This window comes from Eurosta solidaginis, chromosome 3 (assembly GCF_040869045.1).
Source record: "Eurosta solidaginis isolate ZX-2024a chromosome 3, ASM4086904v1, whole genome shotgun sequence".
Taxonomy (NCBI): domain Eukaryota; kingdom Metazoa; phylum Arthropoda; class Insecta; order Diptera; family Tephritidae; genus Eurosta; species Eurosta solidaginis.
In genome coordinates this window covers 284345739-284367652 of record NC_090321.1, presented here as the reverse complement: position 1 = coordinate 284367652, position 21914 = coordinate 284345739, and the positions used below count along the sequence as shown (strand labels likewise).

At 37.9% G+C, this 21914-nt stretch overlaps 1 protein-coding gene across 2 annotated transcripts in view; it reads right to left on the bottom strand.

Annotated features, from left to right (window-relative positions):
* The window catches only part of LOC137245726 (aquaporin AQPAn.G-like), a 206516-nt gene that overhangs the window by 93780 nt on the left and 90822 nt on the right, over positions 1-21914 (bottom strand). Inside the window, exon 1 of one of the 2 annotated variants that reach the window (XM_067776842.1) lies at positions 4490-4617. The exons of the other annotated variant lie outside the window; for it this stretch is intronic. Within the exon in view, the coding sequence (XP_067632943.1) occupies positions 4490-4533 (44 nt within the window). The 5' untranslated portion in view covers positions 4534-4617. Of the gene's footprint in view, positions 1-4489; positions 4618-21914 lie in introns of those variants that run through there. 2 annotated transcript variants of the gene reach the window in all.

Genomic DNA, 21914 nt, shown 5'->3' with positions numbered 1-21914 from the left:
CATTGATTATAGCCTATCAACCAAGTTTAAATATCACCTACACGTTACGGCTCCTTTTATGTATTTACCAGGTGAGGCTTTGTCCTTCGCAAGACCACTCAAAGTGGTGAAGCAAAAGCTTTCCCAAGACAGTCAAACTATTGACGGTGTATGCTACTACCCTAATGTAGTGGACAATCGAACTAGTCATAAGGCCGGAAAACAGCAGTAAACATCTTTCAACTTAAAATCGGTCGACTTTCATTCTAAAATATCGTTTTGATTTAACGAAGACTATTGAAATCAATGATGTGAAAACAAACGTTTACAAAATTTGGTCTACATTTTAAAAGTTTTATCCAGGGTCCTTGTAAAATTTTAATTAATTAATTTTCACCCATTACGCAATGACGGCATCCTTGGCCGAACTCCCTAACGTTTCAATTTGTTTCTCTGGTGTAGCTCGGCAGCATAGCGCAACAAAAGCATCCGTTAGAAAGTCTTCGAAGCTACACCTAGAGCTTCTAGGAAAGTGACGTCGACGAAGGTATGAGTTCGAAGTCGCAGTCCTATAGCTTCTGTGCTGGCATATGGTGAGGGTGGGTCAGGAGGCGTGGTAGCGGTTGGTGGTCGGGATTGCTACTGTTCGCACATCGGGAATTGTAGCTCTTAAAAACAGCCGAAAAAACTGGAGGCGCCCTATGCCACGAGAGTCATGAGTATTAGTACACCATTAATAGCAACCGTAAGTAGCCTTTGTGCGTGACCGCCAAGGAGCCACAAATGATTTAAAGAAATTGTGTTCGCGACGATTATTAGAAGTTAACCCTAGGTGAAACTACGCTTTGCACGAGATATGCAGACAAAAGTGTGGCTATTTTATGTATCTCTATTTCCTTTCAGCAGACGCAGCAGTACCAATTCCAAAGACCGGGGTTAGGTTCGAAGCCTCTCTGGATTAAGTGAACGAGCAACAATCCCTCCGCAGGGAGCTACTCCTGAAAATTTTTGAACGGTCTGCAAGATCTTGAGGCAAAACCCCCGCATATTTTCGAAATGGCCAACACGTTGATTTCCTTAAAACATACAAACAAAGCCTTTCCTCAATACAATTTTTTTAAATAGAAAAATCAAGCTTTTTAAAGTAAGAACACCGGCGTACCCCGGCGCGCCGCCAACGCCTCCGCCGCCGCCGATAAAGTGATCGGCGTAAGCCTCTAGCTCCTTCCAATCCTGTGTCGGTATGTTTGGATTCTGATTCTTCAGAAGTCGCAGTGCATACTCCGACTTCATCACGCATGGTATCCATACCTTAACTTTTGGTACCGTGGGGATTTGCGCTTTATCCACTACATCAAACAGCGCGTTCGTGCCTTGCCTTTTGAGGTTTGGAACCACTTCCTCCAGCCACCGCAAGCTCGCGATGTTGTCGCACGCTATCATCTTCACACCATTATATATTATTGGGGCCCATTTGTCTTACAGCTTTGGGCCTACTTGTCTTATCTATGCGACTGCCCTGCCTCGCGGCTCTGGGACTGGGTCCTTTCTGCCTCTTGAAGGCAGGCTGGCCGCCTTCCACCGAACTTTGCCTCTTCATTCTGCCATTCGATGCTTCATCCTCCTCGTACCGGTTGCAGAACCGAGGGTTTCTCGCAGCAAACCTTTTGAACTGCCTTCGACATACTTCTTCCGCCTCACGAGCCCATTCCAAGCGCTCGATATCCACTTCTGTTGGGTCGACCACTGCTCCTAGGTGTTCGACAATTCTTAGTGTTACACGGTACGGCGAACGAGCTCTATTACTTCCTCTGTTCCGTACCCTTCTCCACTCTACTACTCCGTTTTTATTTGTAACTTTTTCCAACACGGAGTTCATTGAATCAGCACTACTCTCGCTCCCCGAGTCTGACGCATCGCTTAGTGCGTATTTGCCGTCTTTGGCTGGCGACTCAGTCCTCCTCTTGTCATCGTCCTTATTACAATTAGGTAATGAGTCGTTCATCTTGGTCGCACGACCACCTGTGCGACAAGGCGGGCTCAGCGGTCCAGAATTATAAACGGGGAAAGAACCGTCCGCCACAGCAGCGTCCCTTCCTGTGGTAAGGCCATCAATACTTCCCAAGGTGGGCCGTTATCGGGAAGGCTCCGTTCGAATGCAGCCGAATGTATTCCCTGGATGCAAATCGTCCGATACGCACGGTCCGCATAACACCCTGGATTAGGTGGTTGGCAGTTCTTGGTCACCAACATCCCGCCACCCTCCTATGAGGCGAAACGGCGTAGATGCCAGTCCTAAACACCTCCGCCTCATAGTCCTGCGCTCTGGAGTTCGGCTAAGCCCTCACACCAACGACAAAGTGCCTACCCTAGTATTTAATCGTAATTCTGCAATCAAATATTTTCACAATCAAACTTCTTACAAATAAAGTATTTATGATTATGTTCATAACATTAAGTGATTTTACAAATCCAATTTATAATATTGTAATGTGGCAATCTTTGCAAAAAAATTTGAATAACTCTTTATTCAGTAAAGTTTTTTATTTTATTTTATTTTTGCAAACCGTTAAATTTATTTTGTCAGTGCAAGGAAATGTTGCATGCTTTATTCTCAGAAAAAAATATTTGATCTGCCCTGATCACAATAAGAAACAGCGCAACTGTTTAACCAAAATTGATATGTGCTTTTGTAAAAAGTTCAAAAAAAAGTTTCAACGATTCAGGTGAAATTTTGCAGAAAGCAATAATAAAACATGTAAAGGTGTCTAAGTTCGGGTGTAACCGAACATCATATACTCAGCGTGAGCTTCAATTGTACATTTCATTTCGGATAAATTAATTTTCTACATAACACGTGGCATCGCCCGTTAAAAACAAAAATGTCTCCCCATTTCCTCTTACAATGAAAATTGATAATTGATCCAAAACTATTTTTTGCTAAGTTATAGCTTAATATTTTATCTACGACCCTTTTAAATTTTTTTGATATCTAACTTGCCGTGGTCTTTAACCCATCCCGTCCATTTTTACTAGAAATATTTTTTTTTACTATAGGGAAAATTTGTGTGCCCAATTTTATTACGATCCGTTAATTTTTCTTCGAGTTATGGCTCCCGAAACATAGAAAATTGCTTAGTCCTAAAAGGGGCGGTCCCACACCTATTTTCAAAAAGTTTAGTGTTTTCCAATTTAATGTTATAATTCAATTTAGAAAGTAAAATTCTATTGATACAAAGCTCTTTTTCGCTAAGATATAGCTTATATTGGCGGGCACCGTGGTGTGGTGGTAGCGTGCTCCGCCTACCACACCGTATGCCCTGGGTTCACACCCCGGGCAAGCAACATCAAAATTTTAGAAATAAGGTTTTTCTATTAAAAGAAAATTTTTCTAAGCGGGGTCGCCCCTCGGCAGTGTTTAGCAAGCGCTCCGGGTGTATTTCTGCCATGAAAAGCTTTCAGTGAGAACTCGTCTGCCTTGCAGATGCCATTTGGAGTCGGCATAAAACATGTAGGTCCCGTCCGGCCAATTTGAAGGGAAAAGCAAGAGGAGCACGACGCAAATTGGAAGAGAAGCTCGGCCTTAGATCTCTTCGGAGGTTATCGTGCCTTACATTTATTATATTTTATTTTATAGCTTATTATTTTCGTCTACGACCCTTTTAAACATCTTTTATATAAAAGTGGGCGTGGTCCTTAACCGATTTCGTTAATTTTTCTTTGAAGCGTTCCTTATAGTAAAGGCAACCTCTCTGCTGAATTTTGTTACGATAGGTTTAACGATTTTTGATTTATGATTAATAATATTTGTAAAATTTATTTTATCACAAGTGGGCGGTGCCACGCCCATTTTAAAAATTTGTTTCAAATTTTTATCAAGAGTCTCAATATCAGTCCACACGTCAAATTTCAACATTCTAGGTGTATTATTTACTAAATAATCAGATTTTTTGTGGTTTCCAAAATGTTATATATATAAAAAGTGGGCGTGGTTATCATCCGATTTCGATCATTTTCAACACCAATCTATTCTGGGTCCAGATAAGCTCGTGTACCAAATTTGGTAAGGGTATCTCAATATTTACTCAAGTTATCGTGTTAACGGGCGGACGGACAGACGGACGGACGGACTGACGGACATGGCTCAATCAAATTTTTTTTCGATACTGATGATTTTGATATATGGAAGTCTATATCTATCTCGATTCCTTTATACCTGTACCTGTGCTTTGCACACAGAGTATAAAAATAAGTACTTGACTATTCCCTGAAATGAATATTCTAAGTTTTTTAATGCTAGTATTAAATATTCAGGTTGTTAAAGTAACTAAGGTTGGTTTGTATGTGATTTTGCGTTTTTTTTCACATCAAATTATAATTTTTTTTACACTTTTTTTTTCTAACTTGATATTAATTTTAAATTCGTCTTCCATTGTTTGTTTGAGGTGTGACGTGCTCAAAATCAATTGACCTTGAAAAATAACAAGGAACAATGCCCCAAAACATTTACCTGTTAAGCGCAATGCGGCACCGGTCCAACCTGTTCTCTAACATTGTTTTTTGTTTAACTTGTTGTTATACTTTATGATTAAACAGATATTCTCTTGTGTGTGCGTCGGCTGCGATTATATTTGTGACCTAGAAAACGTTTAATTTGTGTATTATTGATTGGTGATCAGTGTCGTCTGCACCAATTTCGGCTTACTGAAGTTAGAAAAAGTCGCTTTTAAACAAAAAATTATTTTTGGCGTTTTCCACAGCTTCCGCCCACTCAATAAATAAATTACAAAAAAACAAATAACTTTCTTACAAATTACGAGTTGTTGCTATTTTTATATGCATTATACATTAAAAATCATGTTTGTATTTGTTCAAAAAATTGGTTGAATAAATAAAATATACTCCGTCGTACGTTGAAAAAGAGGAACAACTAACAAGTAAGGAAGGCTAATTTCGGGTGTAACCGAACATTACATACTCAGCTGACAGCTTTGGAGACAAAATAAGGGAAAATCACCATTTAGCAAAATGAACCTAGGGTAACCCTGGAATGTATTTGTATGACATGTGTATCAAATGAAAGGTGTTAATGATTATTTAAAACGTAGTGGGCCTTAGTTCTATAGGTGGACGCCTTTTCAAGATATCGCAATAACGGTGGACCAGGTGTGACTCTAGAATGTGTTTGTACGATATGTGTATCTAATTAAAAGTATTAATGAGGGTTTTAAAAGGGAGTAGCCCTTAGTTGTATATGTGAAGGCGTTTTCGAGATATCGACCAAAATGTGGACCAGGGTGACCCAGAACATCTTCTGTCGGGTACCGCTAATTTATTTATATATGTCATACCACGAACAGTATTCCTGCCAAGATTCCAAGGGCTTTTGATTTCGCCCTGCAGAACTTTTTCATTGTCTTCTACTTAATATGGTAGGTGTCACACCCATTTTACAAAGTTTTTCCAAAGTTATATTTTGCGTCAATAAACCAATCCAATTACCATGTTTCATCGCTTTTTTCATATTTGGTACAGAATTATGGCATTTTTTTCATTTTTCGTAATTTTCGATATCGGAAAAGACGGTCGACTGTGTATAAAAACTGGGCGTGGCTTCAACCGATTTCGCCCATTTTCACAGAAAACAGTTATCGTCATAGAATCTATGTCCCTACCAACTTTCACAAGGATTGGTAAATTTTTGTTCGACTTATGGCATTAAAAGTATTCTAGACAAATTAAATGAAAAAGGGCGGAGCCACGCCCATTTTGAAATTTTCTTTTATCTTTGTATTTTGTTGCACCATATCATTACTGGAGTCGAATGTTGACATAATTTACTTATATACTGTAAAGATATTAAATTTTTTGTTAAAATTTCACTTTAAAAAATTTTTTTAAAAGTGGGCGTGTTCGTCATCCGATTTCGCTAATTTTTATTTAGCACACATATAGTAATAGGAGTAACGTGCCTACCAAATTTAATCATGATATCTTCAACAACTGCCAAATTACAGCTTGCAAAACTTTTAAATTACCTTCTTTTAAAAGTAGGCGGTGCCACGCCCGTTTTCCAAAATTGTTCTAATTTTCTATTTTGCACCATAAGGTCAACGCAACCAAGTTTCATCGCTTTATCCGTCTTTGGTAATGAACTATCGAACTTTTTCGGTTTTTCGAAATTTTCGATATCGAAAAGTGGGCATGGTTGTAGTCCGATTTCGTTCATTTAAAATAGCGATCTGAGATGAGCGCCCAGGAATCTACATACCAAATTTCATCAAGATAATTCAAAATTTACTCAAGTTATCGTGTTTACAGACGGACGGACGGACATGACTAAATGAATTTCTTTTTTCACCCAGATCATTTTGATATATAGAAGTCTATATCTATCTCGATTAGTTTATGCCGTTACGGATTACCGTTATGCGAACAAAGTTAATATACTCTGTGAGCTCTGCTCAGCTGAGTATAAAAAATTAACGATCAGGTGGAACTGAAGATTATACAACCAGCTATGGTATTTTATTTAAAACACAATATTTATGTGCATAATATATCTGTAACTGAGAGGTAAACAGTCTTATGTCCAAAAAAGTATTTGTTGACAAATGAGCAAAATAAATAAAGAATTTTTCTTTACTTCAATGATAAATGGGGATTCGATATTTTCAAATTTAACTTTATAGGCAACCAACAATATCGGAATTATGAACTTTTGCCAAAAGGTTAAGAAAACAGAGTAAAATTTAAAAGAACAAGTTCAGCTGGCTGTAAAAAGTAAGAGAGATATTGTCCTTATTTTTGTACCGAAAGAAATTTTCTTCCGTAAGCCTTTGAAATATAAATATCTTTTTATTTTAGAACGTACCGCTAGTCTACTTGAGTGATAAAAAGGAAAAATTGGATATGCTAAGCGGAGTGACACCTGGCCGAAATCCCCGAATCTCGGATTTTTTTAACAAGATATTTTAGACTTATTGAATTCGTACAGAGATCGGGCGTTTTTTAACCAAACTGTGAACAAAGTTGAGACATTTTCAATAAAATTCTAAGAGATAGCGGTTCTGGAAAAAATCAGAGGTAGCGTGTTCTTAAAAACCCTTTGTAACGTAGGCCGCTTTTAAAAAATTTCTGAGGTTGGGCATTTTCTAAACGGCAGCAGGAGCACACTTATCGCAAATCCGTTTTTAATAAAAAGAATCGATGATGTACACACTGTATTCTGTTTCACCCGAACTTGGATTTCCTTATTATGATTATTATGATTATTACTTTTTAATTATTTCACTATTCAACGTTTAATTTTTTACACTCATTTTTTTATTATATCGAGTTTGTTCTGTCATTCCTAGCACAATTTACCAAATATTTTGATTTAAAAGCGCAATTGTAAGCAAATGCAACCATTAATTACGAATTGTAAAATTATTTCCGCAAAATCCGATACAAAAAGATAAAATTCACGCGCACAGTTGAAATTGAAATGATAAAATAAAACAACTCATTTGCAAAATTGGTTGTAGACTACATCGCTTACTGAAATAAAAACGTCAATGTGGTAGACAGAGTAGAAGCCACCGATTGACAGCAATACCGGCAACATCGTGATAACACGACTCTTTGTTCTAAAGTTTATTTCATGCTTTTCTGTTTTATTATAAACAAAAACGAAAAGAAAATACCTTTTTTCGATATAAAGTTTGCTTTCGTTATAGTTATAGTAACAATACTCATGGCGCTAGAGTGATAAATAAACAACGATCAGGTGTTTTGTACAAATCTAGAACAACCTAAAATGTCGTCGCAAAAGTGTAAATATGAAGCTGATGCTTTTTGTTGTATATGTGGGCAATTTATTAAAGTTCGAGATATAAAATATGAATTAAACACATCTCTCATCCTCTGTGAAGCCTACGAAGCATATTTTGATTGTCCTGTTTGGAAGGGTGGGGCCGTGCGTAGAAGTCCACGAAAGTAGGGAAAGCTTCTGACCGCCATTCACCTGGGAATGGCCAGAGCGATTCTTTTGCATGCGGTTCAAGCAGCTCACTACTACCGGTCGCTTGCGGCCAAGTATCCTCTGGGTAGCCGCTAAACGGATGTTTAGCGGTGAGCTAATGTGAGAAGGCGACATCCTGGCTAAGCCACTCTGACATAATCGGTTTAAGGGCTAGCCGGGGGAGATCTCATCGGCAGCGTCTGTACACCTCTAGGTGCGGCTGCAAGCGGGCGTCTGTCTTGGAGCAAGCGGCTCGCTATATAAACGTGCAAGTAATATTTACACCCCCGCTGAGCGGGTTGTGCGCTGGGCTTAGGACCCGCCACGTAAAACTATACTCCAATGAAATATAACAACAAGCCTTTCACCCGCCTATGGAAGCAGTGGTAGAGGGCGGCCCCCACTCCGTTGGAAGGACCAGGTGGAAAACGATTTAAACTGCCTTGGTTTGACCAATTGGCGCCGGTTGGCGGAGCGAAGGAGCGACTGGCGCGCCTTGTTGGACGGCCATAACCGTTTAGACGGTTAAGCGCCAATTAAGTAAGTAAGTAAGTTTGGAATCAAGACAAGACATGGGCTGTAAAAGATGTTTGGACGGTAAGAAAATTTTATTTAAATAGTAAATTAAATAAAGTAGACATATTAATTTCTCTTTCCATTATTTAGGTTGGTATCGAGGTGAAAAAAGATCTTTGATATTTGCAACACCAAGAATATGGCAAGTACAAAAGACCACGTTAAAAACTGCTACTTTTGCATTGTGAATCCGAGTAAAAGACGTAGAGGTAAAAATGCAAGACCTATCGAATATCCTGATCTTGAATCTTCTTCTGCTCCAGTCGCACACGATCTGACACGACCAGTACCAGAGCCACCGAAAAAATACAGCAGAGGAGTGGATCATCTCTTAGTTCTTATAAAAGCAATGCCGATAAGAAATTTTTCCGGCACCAGAACAACCAAAACATCACTTCATCACTACAGAAGATTTTAGTGATTTTATTAGAGATTTAAATTTACCAAAAAGTAAAGCAGAGCTTTTAGGCTCTTCTCCGAACAACGTTATCAAGGCCAATATAATGAAAGCATGATGGGAGACTATATTAAGGGTTTATTGAGGAATAGTACCTATTAACATAAAAGAAAAAGTAAAAGTGTACACTTTTAAATCATTATTAATTTTTTTGTAAGTTATTTCAATATTAAAACTTAATAAAAATATTTATTTGAATGGTTTCATTTTCGGGTAAAAATTAAAATCACAGATTTTGAAAAATTTCGTTCAAGCGGCTTCCTAAATAGGAAAGCAAACTTTTTCATGCCATATATTTTTTTTTTTTTTTCGTTAAATTACGACCTAAAAAATTTAAATTTAATGCCTATGAAGTCAAAGTCAAATTTTGTGTTGACCCGTGTAATCAATGAACAGCAGCAGTTAGTTGCAATATTAATTTTTCAAATCGGTGTAGCTAATCAGCGAATTTGCATTGTTTACTTTAATATGAAACGTGGTGCTTTATAAAAGTGGGTTTGATGCTGGGAAGTATAAGAAGAAAACATAGGAATCGGATTTTAATACGATAGGTCGCAGGAAATCCCCTTCTGATGTTCTCAAATTAACCACACGAACATGATCGTGCTTCCCAGGGTGGGTGTCGAGTACACGCCCCAGTTTCCACTTATTCGAGGGAGTCTTATTATCGTGGACGACTACAATGTCGTTTCTTCGTAAGTTTTGCGTTCGTCGAAACCATTTAGTTCGTTGCTGCAGATTGACAAGATACTCATCACGCCAACGTTTCCAAAATTGTTGTCGGATAGATGTGATTATTTGCCACCGTTGGAAAAGTGTTCCATGTGAGGAGCACTTGGGCATTGAAGTGCCAGGTCGTCTGCGTGTTAGTGGAGTAGGAAGTAAGTTTTTCATCTCGGATGCATCTTTCGTAGGCTGCGCGCAGTTCCCTTTCGGCACCCACAAAATTCGTGCCGTTATCAGAGTACATATGTTGGCAGTACCCTCGACGGTTGGTAAATCGGTTGAAAGCCACGATGAAGCAGATGGATGAGAGATCGCTTGCTAATTCCAAGTGGATGGCACCCGTACTCATACAAATAAATGAGCAAATGTACGCTTTTATGGACTTGGCGCCTCTGCCTTGCGAGAACTTGACACTGTATGGACCTGCGAAGTCGACGGCGCTATGTAAAAAGCTGCGTGCGCATGTTACACGACTAGGCGGAAGATCTGACATACGCTGCCGGAGCGGTTTGCGGTTAAGTCGTTTACACCGGACGCAATGACGATATATGTTTCTTACGAGATTTCGAATACCTGGTATCCAAAATCGGCGTTGTAAAGCGGCTTGCATAGCTTGCGGTCCTGAATGCATTGTCATCATGTGTATCTCAGCAGCGATGACGTTAGCAAGTGGTGAATTTCTTGGTAGTATTATAGAGTATTTTCCATTATATGCGCAATTGGAGTTTTTAATGCGGCCCCCCGCGCGTAAAATACCTTCGTGATCTATGAATGGATGGAAACATACGAGGCTAATCCGCACCGGTACTGGCATTAATCTGCAATTATATAACTCTTGTTCGAACGCATTAGATTGAGAGTATCTTACCAAAGCTAATTGGGCTGTGCGAAGTTCAGCGCAAGTCAGATTGCCTGTAGTTCGTGTTTCGAGACCAGAGCGAGAAGTGATGATACGTGAATTGTTAGCAAAGCGGATTAAATATGCAGTTACCCGCTTCAGCTTATTGTATGAGTAGTAACGTGTCAGTAAATCCCATTCCTCAGCGGTTTGTGTAAGATGAGTGATTTTTTTGGTTGATTTTAACTCCAAATCAGTAGTATGTAGGGAGGATTGGTGCACCCAGTCACCGTCGCGTTCTGAAAGACAGGTGGGCCCGTGCCACCATAGCGAATGTGAAGGAAGTTGTGAGGTAGAGGCCTCTTTAAGCACAATCAGCAGAATTTCTGTCTGATGATACATGCCTGCAAGTAGTTGGCGCTAATACCTCTTGTATGTCGGCTACACGATTGGCTACGAATATAGACCAGCGATTAGGAATTCCTTGCAGGCCAAGCCAATGCAACCATAGAATCCGTCCATGCAAACAACCCTTCTATTCTGCAATCGATACTTGATTGGACTTGACGAACTAACTTTGCGCCAAGATGAGCTGCACATTACTCTAACCTCGGCAACGACATAGTTTTGCGTGGTGCTACTCGGGTTTTTGCTGCGACTAGTAAAACCTTTGCCTGCCCATCTGGATCCTTAGTTCGACAGTAAAGAGCCGTTGCGCACGCGGCCTCTGAGGCATCAGTGAATACATGGAACTCGTTAGCTGAAGTGGGGCTGGTGCCCAGCCAACGATCTAAGCTAAGCGATGAGAGCTCCGTCAGCTCAAGGCGATGTTTAACCCAATTGTCAGCGATTTCGTTAGGTACCAACTCATCCCAGTCAACGTTCAGACGCCAAATTGATTGAAGCCAAATTTTGGATCGTATCATACATGGAGCGACTAATCCAAGCGGGTCGAATATTTTGCTAATGTGAGATAAAAAAGCGCGTTTTGTAAGTTTCTGAGGCAACTCGTTTAGATTGACAGCTATAGAAAGCATGTCGTTGTTTGTGTGCCAGATGCACCCCAGAGTGCGAACTTCGTTACCCTCAGCTAACAGATGCGACACTTGCTTAGATATATGTGGCATTTTCTCTTCTACCTGCTGATTGTTTGTAGCCCACTTGCGAGGTTCGAAGCCGCTTTGAGAGAGCACGAAGGAGACGTCCCTTTGCAGATTGGAGAGGTTTTGAAAGGTGTCCGCTCTACTCGGCAAATCGTCCATGTAGAAATCTGACATGATTGCCTTAGCCGCGACTTTGTAAGTGTCGCCGGCATCAAGTGGTACTTGGCGTAACTACTTTACAGCAAGATGAGATGCGGAAGCTACTCCGTAAGTAACTCGGAGAAGGCGATAATCTAATATTGGCTATGTTGAATGTTCGCGCTACACCATGCGTTGGTAATCTGCGTCCTGTGGTGCGACGTAGATTTGCCTATACATCTTTTCGATGTCAGCGATGATACCGTAGCAATGCGTTCGGAAACGCACTAGAATCGAAAACAAGTCTTGTTGCAGTTGTGGACCTACGATTAAAGCGTCGTTTAACGATTTTCCGGATGATTTTTTCATCGAAGCGTTGAACACCACCCTTAGTTTGGTTGTAGGACTCGTATCCTTCACGACTGCATGGTGGGGCATATAATAAGTGTGGGTTGCAGCTGGACCGACCAGCTCCATATGTTTCAAATAGATTAATTCTTGCATGAGTTTACTGTACTCATTTTTGAGTTGAATGTTATAGAGAAACCTTTTCTCCATGAGTAGTAATGCCCGCACTGCGGCATCTCTTGATTCTCCAAGTGAGACCTCATTCTTTATTGGCAAGCGAACGATGTAGCGCCCATCGTAGTATCGTTAAATAGTTTTTCGCATAAAATTTGTTCAGGTGTATAGTGCTTTCTAGCTTGAAGCTCTTCGAGCTCCCAAAATTGTTTGACAAGTTGGGTTAGTTGAGTTTCACAGAGGAATGTCGAGACGGAAATGGGTTTGCGTTGCAGAGTAGAAGCGTTGCCGAATAATACCCAACCAAACGCAGTGTTTTGAGCCATAGGCGTACCAAATTCGCACTTTCTAAGACCATTTAAAAGAACTTATTCCATCTCGTCCATGCCAATGAGAATGTCAACCGAACCTGGTTTTGAGAAATTAGGATCGGCTAATTTAATGCCATGCATATGCGGCCAAAATTGTATAGGTGCTTCGCAATTGGGGAGATAATTGGTAATTTTTGACAGAATTAAAGTACTCAATTGAAACTTCCTTTCTAATGAGCGTGGAGATATGCAGACCTGGTCTTCACCTTTAGTACGACCTCCTTGCAGTGAGCCAATACCTGTGACGCTAGTTATTAACGAAGATCTGGGGAGTCGTAAGCGTTGGACGCAAGCCTTGGTGTTGAATGACGCTTGAGATCCGTTGTCTAATAGTACACGAGCGGATTGCTAAAATCCAGTGCTGTCTTGTAGTAGGACTTCAGCTGTTGCTAGCAATGTGATGCGATCGGCATCAGCAAAATACGAAGAAACGTTGATGTTTTTATCAGTAGGTATTGTAGCGGGTACGGCAGATTGGTTGCAGTTGAAGCTAGCGTGTAGTGGTGTGTGATGGCGTCGCTGGCATAAGCGACACGATGATGTGCTGCGCCATTTGTCGAATATGTGTCCTTTGCTGAGACAATTCAGGCACGAGCCTTGTTGTTTTATGGCGGTTAACTTGGCTTTCGGCTGTAGTTGACTAAACTTGACACAGTTGTAAATTTTGTTATTAGCGTTGCAATATGCGCAAGCGAAATTTTGTATAGTATTTTGCGGCGAGTTATTTTGCGTTTTCAATTGCTTGCGAGTAGTGTGCAGAACATTCTTTGCGGTAGATTTTGTAGCGGTGGTGGCAATAGGCAACATTTCTAGAGATCGGGCGCGAGTTTCAAGGAAATCTCTAAGTGCATGAAAACGGTAAAACGGTACGGTTGTGTTTATTTCTGCTCCTTGAATTTTACATTTTAAAATGGTAAAACTATATTCAAATACTTTTTAAGAATAAATCAGGCATGCTTAACCAACGAACCGATATCATTTCGTTACGATAATTAACGTTAATAAACGAAACAAAGTCATTTCGTTTCGTTTATTAACGTTAAGAACGTCAAATTAACGAAATGATTTCGTTTCGTTTTCTGCCATATCAAAACGAAATCAAATCGTTTATGTTGATTATTAATTTCAAACTATGCTGGCAAAGCTGATTGATGGCGGAGTCATTAAAGGTGAAAGCATTAGCCAAGCTGATTGCAACTTTTCTCATGAATTTTGACAGTACGAACATTTCTCAGAGTATTTTTGACATTACCACCAACGAATTACACAAACAAATTACATGGAGTTTGTGTGTGTATGTGCGCTCGTTGTTAGCACCTTACGGCTTCACCATGGATATAGCATTGCCAGCACAATTCAAACATAAAGTATCACGTTTTTGTTAGCGTTTTTAACGTTAGCGAAAGCTTTTCGTTTCGGTTAAAAACGAGATACAATTTACCTTGATAATTTCTTTATCGATAATATTTCGAAGTGTTTCAACGGAAACGGTGGAAATTTTTTGATAAACGATTAGCTTAACGTTAAGGTGCATCCCTGGAATAAATAATGTGTGAGACAGAGACTCAAAAAGCGGAAGCAGAAGTTGGTTTCAAGAATATTATACCAAATAAAGTTTGATTTTTTAAATTTAATATATTTGCGAGAAAGTGACTCTAAATAAAGAAAGCAAAACGCATACACTTACAAAGTTTGATACATATATATACATATATTCATTCTGTATAAAAAATGGAGAGTAAATGCGACAAGTGCAAAAGTACAATACGTGGAGAAGTGTCAAAAATTCGTTGCGAAGGGGTATGTGGGAGATATTATCATTTAGCACCAAAATGCTCTCTGGCATAGACCAATACAGTGTTAATAAATTAGACGAATGTGAAATGCTTAGATTTATGTGTAATGATTGTGTGCAGTATGTGCATAACGTAGATGACATTCTAAAAGATATGCAGATGGTAGTGAGCAAAAATGGCAAACAACTATCTGAGTACAGGAATGAATTTGATAATGCTCTCAAGAAACATGAAAGAGAAATAAAGCAAGTTTTAAAAGCAGTGGAAGTTGCATTTAGCGACAGAATTAAGGCAATGCAAAAAGCGCAAGAATAATGCGAAAAGAGTGTTGTAGAAGTAAACAAAATACGGGAAATTGCTGAAGGCTTCAAGCGAAGCAGCGAGCAGGTCTGTGATGAGTTGAAAACAAACAAGGATGACAATAAGAAAATGATTGAAGAAATAAGTAAAGAGAATAAAAAAATGTGCAATGAAATAAAGAAAAATGTTAATAGTGTTGAAGCCAAAGTGTCATACGCAGCGATAACAAAAAATGATGGACAAAAAAAAGAAGTGTTACCAGACATTAGAAAGAATCATCCCCTAATTGTCAAGCCGAATAAAAAGCAAAATATAGAAATAACCAAAACTGACCTAAACTCGAAAGTTGATCCTAAAGGGCTGCAAATAACTAATATAGTAGCAAGGCAAAGCGGAGTTGTTATTGTTGAAAGCGAAAATGACCATGAGCGTGACAAAATAAAAAATGCCATTGAGAACAATCTGGGAAATAACTATGAGGTTAAGATTCCCAAAAAAGTGAAACCAGCAGTCATGGTGACTGGTATAAATTTTAAATATAGCGACGAGGAACTGGTGCAAAGAATTAAACGACAAAACATTTGTTTAAGTGAAACGGACATCAAAATTGTTAAGCAATATGAAGTGAAAAAGAACGCGAAAAACTATTATAATGCTGTGATAGAAATGAATGTTGAAGCGTTCACAAATGTACTAGCTGGAGAGAGGCTTAATGTAGGTTGGGAACGTTGCCGAGTATATAATGCAGTGCAGGTATTGTGTTGTTTTAAATGCAAAGGCTTCAATCACAAAGCGGCTGACTGCAAGGAAAAGGAAGTATGCACAAAATGCTTGGGTGAGCATAAACATACACAATGCATAAAGGATGCAGTAAACAAGTGCATTAACTGCATACGAGCAAACAAGGAGCTGAATCTAGGACTTGACGAAAACCATGATACTCTGGATAGAACTTCTCCCGTATACCAACAAAAGCTAGATGCAAGGAAAAGGAAAGTTGTTTATTAGCAACCAAAGAAAATCCTTACAGCAGCGCAAAAGTCAAAATATTATTTAAATCGAGATAGCAATATATACAACTTGGAATGCATTTATCTTAATATTAGTAGTATCATAGCGAATAAAATCGAGCTGGAACGTCTTATTGAAATAAGAAGACCAAGTATTGTGTTATGTACGGAAACGTGTACAACAGAACATATCTTGGATTCTGAACTTAGTATTCCGACATACAAATGCATTCGTTGCGACTCTCAAAGTAGGCACACTGGCGGTGTTGTCATGTATGTGAATGAAAATATACAATTTAGCATAGTTTGTAATAAAGCTATCAACATGAATGTGTGGTGCATTATTGTAAAAATAAACAAATGCGCGTTAAAATGGAAAATCGGTGTACTATATCACTCACCAAGTAGCAGTGACTCCACCTTTATTACTTATCTAAATGAAATCATCACTGAACATCTCAAGGAGGCGGATAATAATTTAATAATTGGTGATTTTAATATCAATGTAAATGTATCGTCAACATGCTCAAACCAGCTAACAAGTTTATTTGCACAAATGGCAATGATACAAAGGATAAACTTCGACACAAGGATAACAGAGTACTCGTCTAAAGAATTGATTTGCTATTCAGTAACAATGATAAAGTTAAAGCAGTAAATATAGGTGAACATCGCATTTCTGACCATGAGACAATCCACTTCGAAGTGCCAACAACAAAGCTTTGTAAAATGAGAAGGTATGCTACTGTTACATGTTGGGAGTACTATAGTGCTGAAAATCTTTTAACTTTGCTACGAACATGCGATTTCAGCTTTATGTCAATTTCCGGAGTAGAAACTAAAACTAAAGCCCTAAACGAAGTTGTAACTGTGGCTATGCAAGCACTGACTTATATAAAGAGGACCCAAATACAGATAAGAAATAAGTGGTACGACCGAGAATTAACAAACCTGCATAAAAGAAAAATAGAATCTTATAAAACTGCTCGAAATACTGGATTTTGGGACGAATATAACGGCATTAAGAAAATATATAAAAGAACCATAATTTATAAAAAAAAGAAATACATGGAAGATAGAGTAAATCATAACAATGGCGATATGAAACGTATGTGGAAGTGTCTAAAAGACCTCGTCGAGCTTAATGATGTTAAAAAACATATCACTAAAATTGTAATTAACGGTGAATGCCTGGAAAATGAATATGATATAGCTAATGCCCTAAATAACTTTTTTATACAAAGTATTGTGGAAATTAATGATAGCATCGAAGAAATTGTAAATGGGGATGAAATAAGCGCAAATCATAGTAATCCATTTGAAACATTTAAATTTACTGACATTGTAGTGGACGATATTATTATTATCACAAAATCACTTAAAAACAAATATGGCGGCGACAAGCTTTTATCGGAGGGTGTCGTTAAAGATGCCATGACATATACTGCTAATTTCTACAAAGACATAATTAACGAATCCTTAAACAGCGGTATTGTACCTAGTTACTGGAAAATTTCAACAATAATAACTCTTGAAAAAGTAAAAAATACAATGAAACCTGAGGAACTACGTCCAATTAACACGTTACCTACAGATGAAAAAATTATGGAGACAGTGGTGAAGGATCAACTTGTGGCATACTTAGAGAAGCACAATGTGATTATCCCAGAACAATCGGGATTCAGGAAGAGCCATTCTTGCGAAACAGCGTTGAATATGGTAATTGCAGATTGGAAAGAAGACATGGCGGACAAAAAATTTACGGTGTCTGTCTTCTTGGATTTAAAACGGGCTTTTGAAACTGTCGATAGATCTGAGCTATTGGACGTTATGTTTAAAATTGGTATAAGAGGAAAGGCTTTGGAATGGTTCCGGAGTTATTTGGGTGACAGAAAACAGAGAACGATAATTGGAAAGGAGGTTTCATCAGTGGTGGATGTTAACATTGGTTTACCACAAGGCTCGGTCTGGGCGCCAATATTGTTTACATTGTATATCAATGATATCAAAAGATGCTTAAAATACTGTAAAATACGTCTATTTGCGGATGATGCATTGCTTATCATAAGTGAAAAATATGCAGAATGTGCCATGCTGAAAGTACAAGAAGACCTGGACTCGCTATACAAATGGTTATGCCTTAGAAAACTGAAATTAAATGTCGAAAAAACTAAGTTCATGATATTTTGTAAAAACACCAATATCATAAGTAACAATAGTTTAAATAATATTACGCTGAAGGTAAAAAACATGGAAATCCAAAGAGTAGACAAAATTAAGTATTTAGGAGTTTTGATTGATGATAATCTAAATTTTGGAGAGCATGTAACTTATCTGGAAAAGAAAATTGCACAGAAAATAGGCTTCATGTATAGAACATGTAAACATATCAGTCAAAGTCATAAAATATTGGTATATCGTTCAATTATTGAACCACACTTTATTTATTGTCCTACTATTCTGCTATTAAGTAATGATATATATATTAAGAAACTTCAAATACAGCAAAACAAGGCAATGCGATTTATTTTAAAATGTCCTCCAAGAACGCCAAAAATTGTAATGCTCAATAGATTAAACTGGCTTAGTATTAAACATTCAGTTAGTTATTTCACATTGAAATTTATACACCAACTTAGGTTAGGAATGTTACCGAATTACCTGAGTAGTAAAATACATTATAATCATGAAATCCACAATTATGGAACAAGAAATTGCAATAATATAAGACTGCCTAGAATAAGAACTGAGTTCGCCAAAAGGTCTCTTGAATATTTAGGGTATAAAATGTATAATGAGTTACCTTCTGATTTGAAAGACTGTGAAAATATTAGTAAGTTCAAAGAAAAATTGTTTTTATATTGTACGTCACTAAATGTGACATGAGTATTTATGTTTAATTTCTTATTTTAACCTAAACTAGGTCTTAAAGACCGTAATAATAAATAAATAAATAATAAATAAATGAAAGCTCGTCGACGACTAGAGATAACTCTCATTGCTTGCGTGTTCCGTATGCTAGTTTTGAAACAATTAAATGAACGAGCCAATCATCCCAAAATCGACTGGCCGCTTGAGTGCGCGTAACGCACCAACGTGTTGCAGCGTGAGGCACAAAACGTTTTTAATGGATTTTGCGGAATCTTTCGATGCCCTTTCGATCGCTTATAAGGCCTTGATGTGGCTATCCACAATAACTCTGATCACTTTGAATCTAGCAATCAGCAAGTCCCATGCCTCGGCGTAGTTGCTGTCACTTACCGCTAAACTGCTGACCAAATCTAATGCTTCACCCTTTAAACAATTTCTAAGGTAGTATAGTTTCTGCCCATTAGATAATCAAGCATTTGCGTTCACGAGTGAGCAAAACGCGTGGTGAAGTGGTACCCATTCGGTAGGGTCGCCGTTGAACGAAGGCAATTGCAGTTTTGGTAGTGGTACGGAAGAATGTATCATAGCACATCCTGGTTGAACGGTATTTTGCAAAGGCGTTTGCCTTGCAGCAGCAATAAAGCGTTTGAAATTGGCCTTAGCGGTGGCGTACCACTCTTCGCCTTGAATACGCGATTGCTCTTCCACTTCAACGTTTTCGTCACCACACTGTAGCTCTACTTCTTGTTGCGCTATGCAAAAGCGTGACCATTGCTTGTTTTTAAATATCGCTTAATATCATTTAACGCGGAATCTCGCACTATAAGTGTGGACATGTTGTATAGGTTACACTCGTTTACAGCCAAAATGCACCAGAGACGCCATTAAGGTTATTTTTAATTCTATGGCAACATTTTTGAGATATTTACGAATTCCCGTTTTATCAAAAAAAATAAATTGGGTCCACTTAATCATATATATCTCAAGAACGAATTGAGCAATTCCAAAACGGTTTGAAGCTTTTAAAAGGTAATAAAATTTGCTATAAACTATGCATACAACACATTACGGATTTTTTCAATTTTTTTTTGTAAAAATATAAAAAAATTGGTATTTTGCGAGGAAGGATTTCGAAAACTTTTTGTTTGTTTGCACTTTTTTTTCTCTCTAAGCTCTGTTTTATTACAAAAAAATATAAGATTTCATTCAACAAAATCGATGAACTAATACAAAAGTTATAAGCATTCAAATAAATATATCCATATAATAAAACTTAAGTACCCTACAAATAATAGCATATGTACATATGATTTTGTCTTAACTCTATGATCTTATTTTATAATTGAAAAAACTATGTGTCTTGTTTTGACGCTTATTTAGATTAGGATCGGTTTCTCTTATGAGTAACCAACAGTAGTCACCCATCATAGCGACATCCCAGAATCCTTGATACCGACTTTCAATCATTTTCATTTGCTGGTGAAACCTTTCGCCATGCTCGTCACTTTCGTCGTCAAGATTTTGCGTAAAAAAATTTAAATGTGAGTTTAGAAAATGAATTTTTAAAGACATATTTACTCCTGAAAGAAAATAAAAAAGTATATTAGATAAATACATAAGTGAAACATTAGTATATAATTTTCTTAGGCTGGATTTATCTTTCAATTCAAAACAAATTTTTTGTTTACATTTTTCTCATTCTTGTTTGTTCGGATCTGGACGATGAATTCTGATTTAGGGCTATATATTCTCATGTAAATTATAAAATTTTCATACTAATTTTTTGTTTATCGGGCAGACAGGTTTTAAAGTTAAATAAGAAAACTGTCTTAAATATGTTTTTTTATTTACCCATTTCCGCATAGCTTTTGATTAAGTCGTTCGCTATCATCTCGTAGTTAGGTCTTTTGTGTTTGCGTAAAAAAGAAGTAACGGCCTTTTCAAAAGAATCCCACGCTGCTGCCTCCACTGGTGACAATAGTTCTTTGAAATAGTTATTGGTCATCATTTTCCTTATTTGCGGTCCCACAAAAATCCCTTCCTTTATTTTTGTTTCTGAAATCTCTGGAAAGATTGTCTTCAAATGATGAAAAGCTTCGCCTTCATTGTCCAAAGCCATAACAAAGTTTTTGATAAGGCCGAGCTTGATGTGGGGCGGAATTATTAGAAGAATTAGTAGAATTATTTTTTCCTGCTTTATAGTTGGGGAGTATTTTATGTTATCCACCCCAACTTGAAACTCGATTCGTTCTGGCCAATCCTTTATGATGTAGTGGTCTTGACGAGCTCGGCTATCCCATTTGCATAGAAAGCAACAGTATTTTGTGTATCCACTTTGTAGACCACATAGCATTCCAACGACTTTAAGATCGGCACATATTTTCCAATCATGTTCTTCATATTTGATTAATTTGAGCAATTTTTGCATTATCTCATAAGTTTCCTTCGTATTTACTGCATGCGCGATCGGGATAGATGGCTTTTGGTTCCCAATATGCAATAATACGGCCTTTAAACTTAATTTATTGTCGTCTATGGAAAATCGCCACTCTTTTGAATCATATGGTTCACCAAAGTGTTTGAATAGACCAGCAATGTCTTTGCAGTAACAAACACTGTCCTCTTCGTATAGTACTTGGAAAATTGTTCGTGACGAAATTGTTCGGATGAAACTAATTTAAATTGTTGCATACGAGGGGTATGTAGTTCGGCCTTTTCCTTTGACAATTCCAAATTCCTTATCCAATCATTGATTTGTGCTTGTGACAAAGAGTTTCTTTCGTTTTCCGTTTGAAATCCAGTACAACATGATGCCGCGAAATCAGATACTGCTGCTCACAATGAAAGTGGAGCCGGAACTAAAGTTAAATTTGATTCTGCCAATGTAGCTTCCGTTGAATTTAGTTCTGGTAATGACACTGCAGATACGCTCGCATATGTTACTTTTCTTGACTTTCCAACCCCAAGTGCTTTTGTAGTACAAATATAGCAGTCCTTTGAATGGCAAGTTGGTTCCCTCCACTTCATTGGTGTAATAAATTACGTATGTCGCCTAAATAGATAGTTTCAGAAATTAGCTATATATTAAAAGGGAGCAAATTCCTAATTTTTACAACGCACCTTTTTGTTCCGGTTTCCGAAAAAATCAATTCGACTCTACATGTGGTGCACACAATATACCATTGTTTTTAAGCTCAATTCCAAAATACTTATAGTATGTAA